General features: G+C 36.0%; 1 protein-coding gene across 2 annotated transcripts; it reads left to right on the top strand.

Annotated features, from left to right (window-relative positions):
- Positions 1-3,333: 3,333 nt before the first annotated feature.
- LOC584651 (glycine receptor subunit beta) lies at positions 3,334-15,896 on the top strand. Of its 2 annotated transcripts, none has more exons than XM_030972335.1 (11): positions 3,334-3,457; positions 5,100-5,253; positions 7,989-8,117; positions 8,717-8,923; positions 9,456-9,555; positions 10,115-10,272; positions 11,806-11,961; positions 13,739-13,915; positions 14,427-14,474; positions 14,707-14,757; positions 15,471-15,896. In XM_030972335.1, exons 2-11 carry the CDS (start codon positions 5,125-5,127, stop codon positions 15,477-15,479), a joined length of 1,164 nt encoding a protein of 387 aa, XP_030828195.1. In that variant the 5' UTR covers positions 3,334-3,457; positions 5,100-5,124; the 3' UTR covers positions 15,480-15,896. The 2 variants fall into 2 exon arrangements, with proteins under 2 accessions (XP_030828195.1, XP_030828194.1); XM_030972334.1 differs by having other exon boundaries at positions 15,467-15,895.
- Positions 15,897-16,623: the final 727 nt, after the last annotated feature.

Genomic DNA, 16,623 nt, shown 5'->3' with positions numbered 1-16,623 from the left:
TTTTTTTTTCTTTTTCTTTTTGTTCTTGTTTTTGTTCTTCTTTTCTTCTTCTTCTTCTTCTTCTATTTGTTCTTTTTCTTCTTCTTCTTCTTTTCTTCTTTTTCTTCTTTTTTTCCTTCTTCTTTTTGTTCTTGTTTTAGTTTTTGTTCTTCTTCTTCTTCTTCTTCATTTCCTCTCCTTCTTCTTCTCCTTCTTCAGTTGTTTTTGTTTCAAGTTCTGTTTCTCCTTCTCTTTCTCCTTTTTTTTCCTTTTTGTTCTTGTTTATGTTCTTCTTTTTTTCTTATTTAATTCCTTTTTTTCCTGGCTTCTTCTTCTTCTTCTTCTTCTTCTTCTTCTTCTTCTAACTATGCTCTAAAAAATGTTTGATGTGATTTTTCCTTTACTATAGAGAACTTTTCATTTTGTTTGAATAAAAAATGTAGGCCCACTGCATGGAAGTTAGAGTTGGAAAAGTGAATTCTAATCGAACAATGCATAACAAAAGTATTATATAGATCTAATTATTTACGCTCCAATTTGTAGCCGTTTTGTCAAAGGAAAATTATTTACTAGCCCTAAAGCAAAAAAGCAAGGTTCGTGGTATTTCAGCACAACATTTGTTTGTACTTAGGGCCACTCTTCCCATTTCTCTCCGATGCTAGCTAGGGATGCCCCTGGATATTTGACTAGTTATGAGTTAAATGAGGGTCTGTTAATGATTCTCTTTCACGTTGCAATGGCGATATTGATCACACGGATGGTTTAATGAAACATTATGTGAGAAAGTCGCATATTGTGAGTAAAATGATATTGTAATGAATTTAATACAAACATTAATACATATTGAATGAATTCAATAAAGCACACTATTCCTTTTTCTTTCTCTTTTCTTCAATTTGTTGTTTGTTTGTTTTTTAATTAGGAGAGAAACGGCAAAAGCACCAATCATGCCTACATTATGATCAACAAGACAAAATGTTTAGAGCCATATCTTGTTAAAATTGTATAGCGCGGCCGACCGCTTGCATAAAATAAGAGGTCTAGCGCCATCTTTTGTTTAAAACATTACAGAGTGGAATGCGGATTGTTTTGCATGCGTGCTTTAATTTAGTCCACTATCTGGACTGTTTTCTATTCGTATATCTTATCCATGCAGTTGGCAGAAGCGGATCTAGAGGGAGGGGGGGGGGGGGGGGGTTGGGGGGGTTGCAACCCCCCCAAAAAAAAAAAATCCGGGGACCATTTTTTTAAATCTTATCTTTTTTTTAAAACTTGTAATTTTATTTTATTCTATTTCTATGTATTTATTTCATTTATTTCATTTATTATTATTATTATTATTATTATTATTATTATTATTATTATTATTATTATTATTATTATTATTATTATTATTATTATTTCTTTTTTGGGGGGGAGGGGGGGGGGGTTGGGCGAACAAATGTCACATAGTCCCTTGCCCCCCCCCCCCCCCATCAGCTTTTTTGAGGACACGGGCCACCGCCGAAGTGACAAGCTAGGCCATTCTCATCCCCAAAATCCCCACATTAAAATAAAAAAAAAATTGGGGGATTGTTGAAGTCTTTGGGGATGAAAAATAAATATTTGGGAATGAAAATAATATTGAGTTTTATGAAAAACGAATTTGGGGATTTTCTGTCAAAATTTGGCAACTTTGGGGATATTTTAAGTGTCGTTTGGGTGGGGATTTTGTGAAGATTTAACCTGGCAACGCACGCTGAGCTGGGCTGCTCATTTCCTGGATTACTTGTTCAAGTTGCTCACTTTTTTATCAGTCTGGTCTGAGTGTAGTGACAAGCAATATGGAAGCAAACAGACCCCCCTTGGGCGGCCCAAAAAACAAAAAAAACAAAAGGGGGAAAAAAAGAAGAAAAAAAAAGAAAAAAAGAAAGAAAAAAGAACGCACGCTGGAGAGAAACCCTTTCAAGTGCAAATATTGTGAAAAGATATTCAACTCATCTGGTAACTTAACCAAACACATGATAACTCTGGATATAACTGTGTATTTAACTGTTACTTGATTTAAAAAGACGTTATCATGCACTGCTTTTTATGGTCTCCATTGTGTTAATAGATGCCAGGAAAACATCACTTACGGGGTTCACTAAACACCCCTAAAAAAATCGGCTCGCCGCTTCGCGGCTCGTGGACGATGCTCCGCATCGTCATTATTGGTCAACCCCCCCCTTAGCAAAAAGCTAGATCCGCCCCTGAGTTGGCTAACATATATTACATGTTCGAATTTTATTCAAAACGTTTAACGAAAGCTTGCATGATTTTGATAATAATTGCAACGTCTATCAAAAGAAACATCACCTTTTCATGACAAAATACAAAGAATATTTTTCGTCCCGTGTTCTTAAAAAGTCTTATAAAAAACTAGTTTGAAAAGCATTCCCAACCATTATCTACATCCATATAATCTTGCTTTTAAAATCACTTTATTCACCTATTTTGAATTGACTTTCAACTTTAATTGCAAAACTGAAAATTGTATATGGATTTTTAAAAATAATAGTATTAGGCGCGTTCGCTCAGTGGTAGGGCAGTGCATGGTCTCGTAATCGAGAGGTCCCGGGTTCGAAATCAAGTCAATAGGTTCGCGCCCTCTAATAACAAGGTAGCCTACCTGATATATACACGGTAATTTTCATGGTCCCAATGTCCCCGTAATGAGAAGTTTCCATTATGTTAAAAATAATTTTTCTATGAATGTCTAGAGTTCAACAATAACAATTAAACAGACCCATTTTCGAATAAACATGACGCCGATCCGATGTAGACCCATTCACACTCAATACCCCCTCCCCCCCCCCCCCCCCCCCTCCCCCTCCTCCTCCTCCTCCTTCTTCCCACCTCCACGTTATACTTATAGAAAATAAAAATTGAAATAATTAAGAGAAATCTTAACCTGAGTTGACTCAGGAGAATAGGTTTAAATGTTTTTTTCTTTCTTGTATTTATCCATCGCCTAGAAATTTAGTGCGGCCTGCTACCGGTCCCCCCCCCCCCCATAAAAAACAACAACAACAAACAAACACAACAACAGCAACAACATGATAACAGGGTTTTCATATTTTCAAGACTCACCACTTATCTAAACAAAATTAATGTGAAATGGCGCAATATAAGAATGTTTTTCTTTTGGAAGAACAAAGTCCATATAGATCTCTGCTTTACCTTGTCTCTTGTACTCTCTTTAATATCTCTATTCAATTAAACCAGTAACCCGTGGAGAAGGGTAATAATAAAGGATTCTTCGTTCCACGTTCCTTTGCAAATTCCGCACAGCAAACGTTCACATCACAGAGTATATACACAGCAACGAATGTACAGTGTGTGAGTGTGTATGGACTATAATACCTACCTAGGCATACAGTTATTCGCTGTGCTAGTGAGAGCAGAAGAGAACATACTGTGGATATATCCTGGGTGTATAATCTTGTTGTCGCAAAAGGTAAGGCATGCATCTATTTTTTATACTTTGTCGTGAATGTGATGAGCATGATCATGATGTATTATTCCATACAGTAATTATACCATTATTAGGAATGATAATGGCGAAGTGAGATGTGAATGCGATATGGGCGCCTGAGGAATTGTTGAAATGCAATCCTTTTCAAGAGCTCTATTCTCTCTCTCTTCTTCCTGGTTAGGTTGCTTCGTGTTTTATTTACGCTGTCGTTTCTTCATTATAGCTTTTCGATTGCTCTTGTGATGATAATATGATAATGAACATGACACCAGTGTGCTGTGTGGTGGGATGTAATATATAGACTGTTTGCATTTAATCCATAATAACAGGAAGAGTTCATTTACCAGGCTCAGACAACTGAAATAGCATGGGTTATACATTCTAGAATAAATTATGAAGCTATGGAATTAAGGCAATGCATGTTATACTGGTGTACGATGTTCAGTGTCGATTTACATGGCATACTTCCACTTCTACTTCTATGACGATACTCGGTAGGATACATAATAATATCCATATCATCCACTCCTATGCTCAGTAATTAATCTGCACTCCTAATCACCCTTTCAACAGTATTTCCTTCACTTGCAGGTACTATGTAGCTAAAAGCCAGAGCGATAATAATTGTTTGAATGCCTTGATATAATATCGATTTGTTCCCTTCTAAACTATTATAGTAGAGCTACATGTACATAGGCCTAAATTAATTATGTATGATATTTTATTAATATTGCGGTTTTAAAAAAAATATATAGGCATATGAAACGTGATATGTAGAAAATTAAGTGCCCTCCATTTTATGACATTTTTTTGTTTAAACAAAAATTGTTCTGACACTAGGGCGGTTTGTCTTTTATATACCCCGTGTGGCTTATTAAAAAAAAGAGTTTAGTGTTGACTTATTTAGTCATATCAAGCGAAGGGATTGACTGTTTTGTTCAAATTTGCTTTCCTCCAACTCATACACCATCCGGGCATTCATGCATGAGATCACTTCAAAGTTTTCAATAGACTCGTTAATCTAAAAACATGTTTTCTTCAATGAAAAGCCCCTGAATAAACAGAATTACTTAATAGAAAAACGGAAGGGGAAATTGTACACATTTTGTGAAGAAATTTGACAATACTTTTTATAGCAAGTATTTGATATCTGTACCGCAATGTGCCATGTGATTTTAACTGCATGGAACATAATAATTAGTATCGCCTGTATACACACATCAATGAGCTCTTCATTGATATTAGTCATAATGATTTTCTGGCACCCTGAAACATTTGTGGGATGTTGGCCTAATTGATTCACCTGTCACGTAGACAGTGAGAAACATTATAATGAGTCATGAGTCGCTCAACATTAAAATGTCTGCCAGAGGGGAATGCAGCGAAAAAATGCAGAAAATGTCGAATGACGAGACTCTCTCTCTCTCTCTCCCTCTCTCTCTCTCTCCGTATATTCTTTCAATTTTATCAGCAGAGCCAAAATAATTTCTTATCAGTATTATCATCGTCTGTTCACTGCTCAATACGCGTTTCTATCTGACTGTCCAATCTTTTGGTGCCTTCGATACATTTGAAAATGTTTCCAAATCAATGTAACAATCTATAGTGTATCATTCTTTACCAGAAAATCCAGATCTTATTAAAGGAAGATGGCGAGCGGAGATAATATGGAGGCGGTCGCGGCCTCAATGAACCGGATGGAGAAACTATTGGAAAAGATAGAAGACAACGGACGAACAGAAGATGTGGTGCACAAGAAACGTACGGATGGACACAAGGTGAGATAATATCATTCAGTCCAACCTCTTGACCTAACAAATTGTTCAGTTCAACCTTCATTATAGACCCTTGAGCTAACTGTCTAGCTCAGTTTAAAGAGAAGATTGAGTTTCGGTATAGATGAAAATAATGTGTGAGCTTTCATTATCTTTTTTTATATTAGTTTGGAAGAAAATCATAGAGGAATTAATCTTCCCGGAAGAAGATTGTTCTATCTAAACGCGCTCGTATTCGAAATATGACGAAAACGAACTGAAAAGTTTGTACCGAGCTTTTGTGTATGTAGTCCACTATACCCAAAACTGGTGCTCGTGAACTTTTGCTATATTGAGTCAATCACTCTTAATTTTTGTAATTCCAAAACTTCTTATATAATGTTACATTGCATCGACATTCCACTAACATTCATTACTTACTGACAGTTCCTTTGACAATCTAATCGCTCATCACTCTTCTGATTCCAGGCGCGGATCTACGGGGGGGGGGGGGGGTTTAGGGGGTTCAAACCCCCCCCCTTGGGCGGCCCAAAAAAAAACAAAAAAAAAAGAAAGAAAAAAAGAAAGAAAAAAGAACGCACGCTGGAGAGAAACCCTTTCAAGTGCAAATATTGTGAGAAGATATTCAACTCATCTGGTAACTTAACCAAGCACATGATAAAAAGGATGGATATAACTGTGTATTAAGCTGTTACTTGATTTAAAAAGACGTTATCATGCACTGCTTTTTATGGTCTCCATTGTGTTAATAGATGCCAGGAAAACATCACTTACGGGGTTCAAATAAACACCCCCAAAAAAATCGGCTCGCCGCTACGCGGCTCGTGGACGATGCTCTGCATCGTCATTATTTTGGTCAAACCCCCCCCCCCCCTTAGCAAAAAGCTAGATCCGCCCCTGGATTCATCTTTAAATTCAAAAGTTCTGGGGACACATTGAAGGGTTTAACGTACATAGAATGTTTCCTTGTCTAATTCGAAATGAAAATAAAGAATGAATGTATGATGTCACTGTTTTCACTGACAACTTTTGATATTACTTGCTGAGGAAACAAATGAAATATTGTACCAACAATGTGAATAATTTCATGATTAAGATGGATTTCATGACTGCATTGAATGATTTAAGTGCAATCCATAATAATATCATCATCCTATATGTAACCTCAGCTGGAAAGAGTCACGTTTCTTGGCTCCTTCCAAATTTCGCCCATTTCCCGAATCCAACTTTTTCTCTTCTCTTCTGGCATATTCTTTTTCATAACTCAAAAATTGCGCAATCACTCATGACTCATTCATATGACTTGAAGCGGTTGTTATGTTCTGATTATGCCCTGATTATGCCCTGTTACGTTACTTGAAGAATTATGATCCGTGGGCGTTTTGGTATGCATCAAAAACCGCATTGACAAAGCCCACTATACACCCACGAGGATTCTGTAAGTAGATTAAATAGAAAGCAGCAACAAGTCATTTTCCTCAGTACGTCGTCACACCGAGATATATATTTTTTCTTTCTCCAGGAACGTAAACAAATGTATTGCAATATGTTCAGTGAATATAGGGCTAACAATCTGTCAAGTGTACAACTTTACAAACTTTTCTAATTAAATGCGCAGCAAGAAACAAAGATGCTTGGGGCCTGTGGGCACAATAATTAGCAAAGGGAGCTGAATACTTGTCATATAAGGTTTGTAACGAGCGAGCGAAGCAAGTTTATTTTGTTCTAAACGGAACATTAAAATAATAAACAAACGTCTCTGCTCACATTGATTTAAGTTCAATCCAATTTTATTCTTTTCACAATTCGATACATATGACAATGAACATACAGAACAACCATTAAATGTAGTAAAGGTATAAATAAATTCAACTACAATTAAAGGTATAGTACAACATTTAAACAGATAAAATAACAAAAAAATATCAAACTGTGAAGGAGTGAACTTAGGCCAAAGGCCTTTCACAGGCTTGTCCCCGGAATTATATACATAATAATATGCAATGTACTTGAAAAGAATTACGAATAGTTTAGGCACACGCACACATAACCACGCACGCGCACACTCAAGAAAAAGGAAAGGGCAAACAATGAATATTTTATCAGTGGGAGTAAGACTTAATCAATTCATTTTTATATTTCTTTTTAAAACTTGACAGAGAAAGACATCTCTTTCCCGGATCTCTTTATTTCAGACTCAAGACAATTCCATTACTCTGGAGTCTTTGGACCACTAAATGTGATTGTGGTACGAGCAAATGCATGGGCCTACTTAAATTCAGGAATGCGAATATGACAGGACTCTCTAGTAGAGTATGGAACAAGCAAACAATTTTCATGAAAAATAATCATCTACAAACTTCAGCAGCAAAATGTAAAAGTACGAAAATATAAAATTGACTTTTTTTCAATTTGTGTATATCCTGAACTTTTAACTGACTAACTTTATGGAAATAAGAGATTAGTGTGTGAAATGCAAATGAGATGACAGTTGCCATAAATAGCTAACGATTGCGCGATTATTTATATTTTCAAGATAGGGGGGGGGGGGCACCGCCTAATGCCTCTGTGGGTATTAACGCGGCACTGCATGTATTTCCATGCTTTGGTATAATTTCCTGTTCGCCCATAAGATTTTCATCGTTATTGTTGTGTGATGTTTGCTGGTTGTGTCAATATACGCGACCATAACAAATGCGGGATCATTCACACTAGAGCCTATTTTTATGTACTTAAAGGTATACTGTCGGATGAGAGTAAACATCATCACCATCGGAGACATTGATACCATCAGGGAGGAGTTTACATGTGAACTCGCCCTTACTGTCAAATGGAAGGAGCCTGCTCTGAAGGGAATGAAAGCAGAGGTAAGTTATACCGTGTTCATATTGTATACCTTATTACATGTCATACATGTCATTATCGGCTCGTTTTTCTAGTGTCAACAGTTTGGATTCTATCTGCGCACCTTTTTTTTTTTGATGACTTTTTAATGATGACTTTTTTTTTTGATGACTTTTTAATGAGAAATACAGATATATATTTCGTTAAGGATAATCAAAGAATTGGGGAAAGCGAGGAGCGTGATAAAGCGCTTAGAAAATTATTTACACGAAAAATGAGAAAAACAGGATTCTAGAAGATCAAATGAAGGTAATTAAATAGGTGATACAAGAGGAAATATAATAATGACTGATAAGTTGGGGAAATTGAAGAAATTAGTAAAAATTAAGAAGTTCAAAACTCTCCATACTGACAGATCCTGGAGTGAGACAGAATCCATAGACACCGGGACTTATACTGTTAACATGTTATTTTTTAAAAATTAATATTTCTCTTCTTCATCATCATCTTCTTCTTCTTCTTCTTCTTCTTCTTCTTCTCTTCTTCTTCTTCTTCTTCTTCTTCTTCTTTTCTTCTTCTTTCTTCTTCTTCCTCTTCTCCTCCTCATCCTCCTCCTCGGTAGGACATTGATTGGGGTGAACAATGGGACCCAAGGATCTATTTCTTCAATGCCGTGAGCACCGATAAGTACGAAGTAAAGAGACGACTTGGTCTCAAATCACCAGACGATGACGAAGATGATCCAGTACCCGATGCTCAGCTATCAATCAGAATGAAAGGAGTCTTCAAATCAACTATGAAACTGAATGAGTTTCCTTTCGATTACCAGGTAAAAAAAGAGATTGATGATGGTCGAAACAAAGAACGATAATTTTGTCCTGTTTGTATATAATAACTTCTGATTAATGGATAATACAGGGCAGATCCAACCTCACGAGGAAAGGGGGTTAGCAAAACTATCGGGCGTCAACATCCCCCTGAATAATTTTCGGGACTCCCGCCGGTTTTCTCCAATATTATAACAATGTGTAGCCCTAATAATAGTGTAATTTTCACAAGTTATTATTTTCAATATCGTATATGGGAGAGGGGGAGGGCTGCGGCTGTTTAATGGACATTCCGGGTCCGCCTCTGTAATACATATCCAAATGCTACACAGCCAAATAGGTCTTCCAAACTAAACTCTTTCGGAAATATATAAAATTCCATAATCATATGTGTCATATTTTGATACATTGACATCATGTCGGGAAAGTTGTCTATTATTCAATAACGTATAAACACAAAATTATGTTGAACTTTCATTGACATTAAATCATGCATATTTAAATGGTAATGTGAATTTACTTTTTTATTTGAAGAATCTGACGATCAAAATCATGTCCGACTGGCCGAGGAAAGTAACCGAATTCTGCAAGGATATGAGCCAGAAGGACAGTGTCAGAACAGATACATTCACAGGTGAGAACATAGAAGAAATACACAGGATATAAGTATGATAGAATAGAGATGAGTTTTGAAAATTTAAAAATGGACCGGGAAGGTATCAATGTAGAGAGATTGAAGAGAGAATCAGAGAGATCCAGAGAGGTCGGAGGGAGGAGATGGGTAAGAAAGAGATCGATCGGCAAGAAAGAGATCGGCCAATAGTTTTGCAGGAGTTGTACGAGGGATGTGTGCATGTGAATGTTTAATGAACTATTGTCAAAGAATATTAAGAGTGGAGACAATATTTCTCATAATTTAGATAGTATTTTGACAATCCGACAACGCTATTGCTATGAATTAAGATTAGTGTTGGATCCGGGATTGATGATAAGAATTCGGTCCTCAGGGCAATAGCGGCGAGTGCCACTAGAGCATGTCATGCAATCATCTTTTCACGCAAGATTTTAGGGAAGAATGAATTACAGAATTATTAACTCCGATGAGATCAACACAATTATTATGTGTCATTATCACCATGAATTATAAATTTCTTAAATTTGTGATATTTTCGCTTCATTTTTGTGGCAAACAGGTGAGCAAGAATGGGAACTACAGAAGCATGTAAGCGCGCATCAGGTAGAGGAAGAGAAGATGACGTCAGGAGCAGTGAACGCTTACCCACTCTACAACGTGGTCGTGAATGTGAAGCGAAAGGCTAGTTATTACATGTGGAATGTAGCCCTCATCATGGTATGTCGACGGCTACTTCATTCATCATCATCTTTTTTGTTTTATGTCAGCCAGTTTTTAAATGTGATGCATGCTGCTTATTATAATTCATATTCTAAAACTGATATATTAAGTTTTTATACGAGGCGGTTCTTGAAAATGGTGGATGGTGTGCGCTTAACGTAAGACTTGTCGCTCATTAAAGTGAAGTTCTCTCTTGTTGGTATATCACCCGTTTTCTGGTAAACACCTGAAAGGTGTCAAATTCCCCATGAGAAAAACGTCAGTCTACCGAGTGAGTCAAAAAAAAGTTTACACCTAGAAAATTGCTAATTAATTTTAAAATCATCTATGAACAGTAAATTATTATACATCTTATGAAAGAGTGTTTTATCCCAAATCATTTGGTACCATTTTTGTGTGGTTTGTGTTCACGCTTGGATGAACAGGTGACATTGTTTGCGAGAGTGCAAAAATCGACTTGCGCCAAAATGATGCCTACAGTATGTATTATGTTGGGATTAGCGGAGTGAGAGAATGGATTGAATGTATCAAATGAAATGCATTGCATATGGTTTTTGCAACGGGCAAAGTCACATACACCCACACACGCCCGCACAAATGTTCGTCGATATTTAATATTCGATATTTGATATGTGTGGCATGATTAATTTTGTTAGGGATGTTATTTGGATCTGCAAAGACCGAATTAATACCCAAATCCCAATTGTTTTATTCAAACATCACACAGGCAACTTTGGCGCAAGTCGATGTTTGCACTCTGGCAAACAATGTCTCCTGTTCATCCAAGCGTGAACACATACCACACAAAAATAGTACCAATTGATTTGGGATAAAACACTCTTTCATAAGACATATAACAATTTAATGTTCATCGATGATTTATTTTAATAATTAGTAATTTTCTAGGTGTAAACTTTTTTTTGACTCACACTGTATAGAGATTCAAGTAATTACACGTTATGAAACGATGGATTGTTTAACTGTATACTTTAATAATACAAACAGGGAATGAAGTTAATTTCTATAACGTTTTTAGTTGTTCTGTGCATTAATAACTAGATGATATTGTAGTTTGGAACCCACATCGTTTATAAGTATTTCAAGGCTACAAAGTATATCACGTTAAGCACAAATCTTAATGTTATTGTTGATCTATCAAGCTGAAGACAAACGACATTCCCTATTCATTTGGTTATATACATGTACGTTCGATACAATAAATTTGCCGCCGAAGCTCCTTGAACTTGGTAAATTCATTCTATATACAGCAGCACGATACTAAGTTGTTCTCAAATATCATTAGGGCTCCATGTTATGAATTTTCTCCATACAATGTGAAACCAATCCGAAAGTAGTAACGAGGTCGATGGCAATTAGACATTTGTAATTATAAACTCGAAGTATTGTATCATTATGATTCGGTTTCCTGTTATTCCTCATCCATTAAAATACTTTAGTTTACATCATCGAATCTTCTTTCACTTTTCAAGATATTGCTGGATATTTGGGCATATTTATTTTCTGTTTCAGTTCCTGATCACTCCTCTGGCTTTCACATCTTATGCTGTCAGTGCAGACGCACCCGAGGATAGGTTAAGTGTAACGTTAACACTGCTTCTTACCGCTGTCGCCTTCAAGTTTGTTGTGTCCCAGAGTCTACCCAACACATCATACCAAACGCTTCTCGTAAGTTATATCAGGAGGTAGTTGGTGGTAGCTACATTAATATGACTATGAGTGCTTTCGCGATATTAAGTTGTTCAACAGATAATCAAAATGTTTGATATGCCGGTACATAATTATAATTGTATAATTTGTATGTTGATTTAAAAAACAAACATTATTTATCCTCTCATTGACAGACTTGATGACTGATTGACTTTTTTCAAAATGATGATATAAAAGTCATGACATTGCAAAACAACAGTGTAACCAATTTAATTGCAGAAGCGAATCAGAAAGAAAGAGAAAGGGAGGGAGGAAGAGAGGGGGAGAAAGAAAGAATTTGAAAAAATACCCTTATATTACTTTAAATTAAATCTAACTAAATCAGTAATTATTAAGGCAAAAAAAATTGTTTGGTTGTCCTCGATTGCTTTTCTGGAGTAGGTGCGGGCGGGCGGATTTTTTTTTTTTTTTTTTTTAAATATTTTTTTTCCATAAAAAAAAAATAATTGGGATTGTCAAGCATTTAAACAAACAAAGTCTATAAAACACTTTAATATGGTAAAAGACTAGTTTAATGTACAATGAATATCAAGACCAACACAGAAAGTATTTTGGGCTTTAAAATACAGCACCTTTTAAATCTCCATTGTACTATGTATAGCTACTTGCGCCCTCTATGTAGCAAACAATGCCTAATCGGTGACCATTGGTCCCCCATGCAGATCCTCTTTATCTTATATTAACTAAGAGCTGATTTGATGAGATAACCACCTGTCCAGTGACCTTGTAGGGTGGTCTAATCCCTCCTGTAAACTAGTACAGATGGGCTTTGAAATGAGTTTAAGAATGCTCAGAACCTGATTTGAATGAACGGCATTTTGACATTTTTACCTAATTGCGTACTGAAAAGACAAAAATGGCAACGGGACGCATTTTGATCCTTGCAAATGCATAAAATGGTATGTTTGGCATTTAAAATTGCTCCCCCCCCCCCCCCAAAAAAAAAAAAAAAAAAAATTGAATTGAAAAAAAAAAAAATGCGAGCGGCCCGAAAATGACGAGCGGGCGGTCGGGGACAAACAAATATTTTTTTTTGTTGGCCTAATATTAGTAGTAGTTGTGGTAGAAGTAGTACAGTTGCGTTATCATTATTATTATTAGAAGTAGTAGAAGTACTATTATCATTATTATTATTATTGTTATTATTACATTATTATTATTATTATATTAGTAGTAGTAGAAGTATTATTATTACATTATTATTATTATCGTGTTTTTTGTAATTTATTAGTACATTTTCATTGTTATTGTCATGCCTCCGCCACCGAAGGTGGTACACAAGAATTATGTTTTCTGGTTGTCCTTCCGTCCCGTTTTTCGTTGCCAAGATAACTCAAGAACCATTGAGCGGAGTTTAACCAACCTAGGATCAAGTACGTAATAGCATACAAGCATAATTTATGAACGGATGAGATTCTAGGTGAAAGAGGTCAAAGGTTAAAGGTCACATGGTCATGAAATTGTTAAAAACTGCCAGAAAATATGTCGTTACCGTAATACATTAAAAAGCATTCAAGCGATTCAAACCAAACTCGGATGTAAATAATGTTAATGAACTGATTAGATTTTGGACGGAAAAGGTCAAAGTGTCATAAAATTGGCAACAGAAAGTTCTTGTTACCGCCATAGAATTATTGAAAAAATGTATACCAGTCAATGAACATAGAGGTGAAGGCATATTAGAGACGAAATCGCATTCATTTTGTTATTATTCTTATGATTCATTCCTATACAGGATTACTACGTGCTATGGTGTATGATGTTCTTGTGCCTTGTTGTAGTCCAGAATGCCGTGGCTTCTTTGTTCTCAAGTGATAAGGTTTGGGAGCACTTTGATTTACCATCTCTCTGTGTCCTTGGTGGTTTAACCGTCCTTGTCAACATCATCTTCATCATTATCTCGTGCTATAAGGTGAGTAGCCATCAAAACCTGATCGACCATCATTAATGAAGGAAGACTCCCAAACTTATGTATCCTTGTAGCACTAAATAATTGATAGCACATAATTATTCATTACCTTGATGATGGTTCAATGCTATTTCGGTTTTATTGTTGTTTTTTAAGAATATGGCAATAGTCCGGAGTCAGGTGTTGTCAAATTTACATTAAAATACAAGAAAACATTTTAACATGTTATAAATTGTACATTTACATAAAATTATAGTAGTTCAATAACAATTAAAAAGAAGAATGTGACTTCATGCATTAAAAAGATAATGTTAAACAGTAATTATTATTATGTTGATTTCAATTGGATATATTTTTATTGGACTAATGGTACAATGGAAGCCAGTACTATAAAAATAAAAACAAATGTTTTATGTAAAAAAAAAAGTTCATTTATAACAATAAAAATGGTGATCTTCTTACCATATGGTAACATCTATTTTCCCAAATCAATTTTATTTCCCTCTCCATGCAGTCCCGCAAAGTTGGTCACCAGATGCAGCAAGCCACCAGCAAATACAATGTAAGTTTTCTTCTGTGTCATTTTTGTTGTTGCCAATTTTTGTCGTCTAGTTTTTGAGATCTCATAATTTATGATTAAAATGTCATAATTATGATTTAGACATGTACGTTATAATATTCTTGAAGTCAAAATGTGATCTTGTAGGTAAAGTTGCTTTCATAAGTGAAACATATGAATCTCGTTCTTGAAAACAGCTTTCCAACATTGTCCTTTATCTATTTTGAACTTATAGGATCTCTGTGAAGAGATTAAGAGCAACAAAGGACGAAGCAGGAACTACAAGGTAGGTTGTTATTATTAGTCATCGTATAAGTCATTGCTACCTCAGTCACACGCTAAACCGAACCATTCTTGATCATTTGAAGTTTAGTAATGTTATGTTCCGCTGCTGCTTGCCATGCAGGAGCCGGTCTGGTTCGCATGACTGAGGTTTAAGAGACGGTTATGTATTAATGTTGACGATATTCTCGGAATTTTTCGATTTAAACTAGAGGTAAAGAGTTGCTTTTGTTTAAAAAGAATTGAAATAAATTCGAGAGAAAAGTACTCGGATGGTCTGTCTTATTATAAGCACTTAATGTTGATACATAAGCCTAATTTGAATTATTCAAGGCATTACTAGAAATCGTATTTACGTCCCGTTGACTTTGAATGAATGAAACATTACAGCTTCATCACTCATTCCCGTTGTTATAATAGACCTACCATTTTGTATTTATATAGTTCATGTCTTATTTTATGTGTATATATAATATATATATAATATATATATAAATACAACTTGAACAGATTAATGATTACATGTACAGTCATGTAACACCATTAACACTTTGTATTTCCTTCTCCCCATTTCCTCCATTGCATCGATAACTTTCCGTTTTTAATAAAACATTGCATGCCTTTCATTCATAATATTATTCTCTCACCCTCTCCTTAATGATTCCACTCCTTTTGTTTTCATTGTACTATCATTCATTATCAATTACACACAGGTAGGACCAATGAAGTGAGGCTCAGTCATTAAAAGGAACGAACGTAAGTTCTTCTTTCCTCTCCACCCAGGTCAAGTGAAGCATCGAATCAAAATGAACTTGCTTGGGTGAGGGAGCTAGCCCGTGGTTTGGGAAAACAACTCCAGAAGTGTGGCCGCAGTGTATTAATATCCAGTTTTGAGTTACAGTGCTCTCTATCAATGTCATTTCATAAACATACTACTTTGTGTTCTCTTTCTGTTTGCATTTTCGCTACTATGTCATTCTATCTTTCATTCCTGCTTTCCTGTCAATCCATGTATTTCTCTTCATTTCTCTATTTTGTTTTTTTCTCCCCTTTTGGGGGATTAATTTTCACCCTCCCTGTTTTTTCTTCCTTAACCCCCTCACTCACTCTATCCCTCTACCCTCCCATCTTCCCCCTTTTCTCTCTCTTTTCTCTCTCTCTCCCTCTGTATCTTTTCTCTAACTCATACATTTTCTCTCTCTCTCTTCTCTCTCTCTCCCTCTGTATCTTTTCTCTAACTCATACATTTTCTCTCTCTCTCTTTCTCTCTCTCTCCCTCTGTATCTTTTCTCTAACTCATACATTTTCTCTCTCTCTCTTTCTCTCTCTCTCCCTCTGTATCTTTTCTCTAACTCATACATTTTCTCTCTCTCTCTCTCTCTCTCTCCCTCTGTATCTTTTCTCTGACTCATACATTTCCTCTCTCTCTCTCTCTCTCTCCCTCTCTATCTCTTGTGTCCATAACCCCCCTTCTCTCTCTCTCTCTCTCTCTCTCTCTCTCTCTCCATCTTTCTATATTCATGTGTGACATATAGGAGAGTACCGGGTGAAATGAGCATTCAAGAGGAGAGGGCTCCCCTGTCGAACCCGGACCCACCCCGAGAGAAAGGCCGTTATGAGAAGGTTTAAAAACCGCGCCACACGGAAGCAAAAGAGTGCACCACTTTCACTTCATAAATTACTCTCCCATGCATGCGTCGATAAATAGAATGATGACTCAATAAGAAATGTGCGAATGGTTCTTAAGGAAGGGGAATTGTCTGATTTAGTTTGCCTGTCAAAAGAATATACAGAAAATGCACACCAAAATACCTACATCATTAGTTGGCAGAAAATGTAGAAATCCGCCTCCTCTTCTCCTCCCATGATG

Source organism: Strongylocentrotus purpuratus, unplaced genomic scaffold, assembly GCF_000002235.5.
Source record: "Strongylocentrotus purpuratus isolate Spur 01 unplaced genomic scaffold, Spur_5.0 spur5_scaffold_6, whole genome shotgun sequence".
NCBI classification, from domain to species: Eukaryota; Metazoa; Echinodermata; class Echinoidea; order Camarodonta; family Strongylocentrotidae; genus Strongylocentrotus; species Strongylocentrotus purpuratus.
This window is presented reverse-complemented; position numbering and strand designations above follow the sequence as displayed.

Coding starts and splice junctions, on each gene's coding strand:
- LOC584651 (XM_030972334.1), top strand. CDS start 5,125: ATGGCGAGCGGAGATAATATGGAGGCGGTCGCGGCCTCAATGAACCGG. Junction 5,254..7,988: donor AACGTACGGATGGACACAAG/GTGAGATAATAT, acceptor ATGTACTTAAAG/GTATACTGTCGGATGAGAGT. Junction 8,924..9,455: donor AGTTTCCTTTCGATTACCAG/GTAAAAAAAGAG, acceptor TTTTATTTGAAG/AATCTGACGATCAAAATCAT.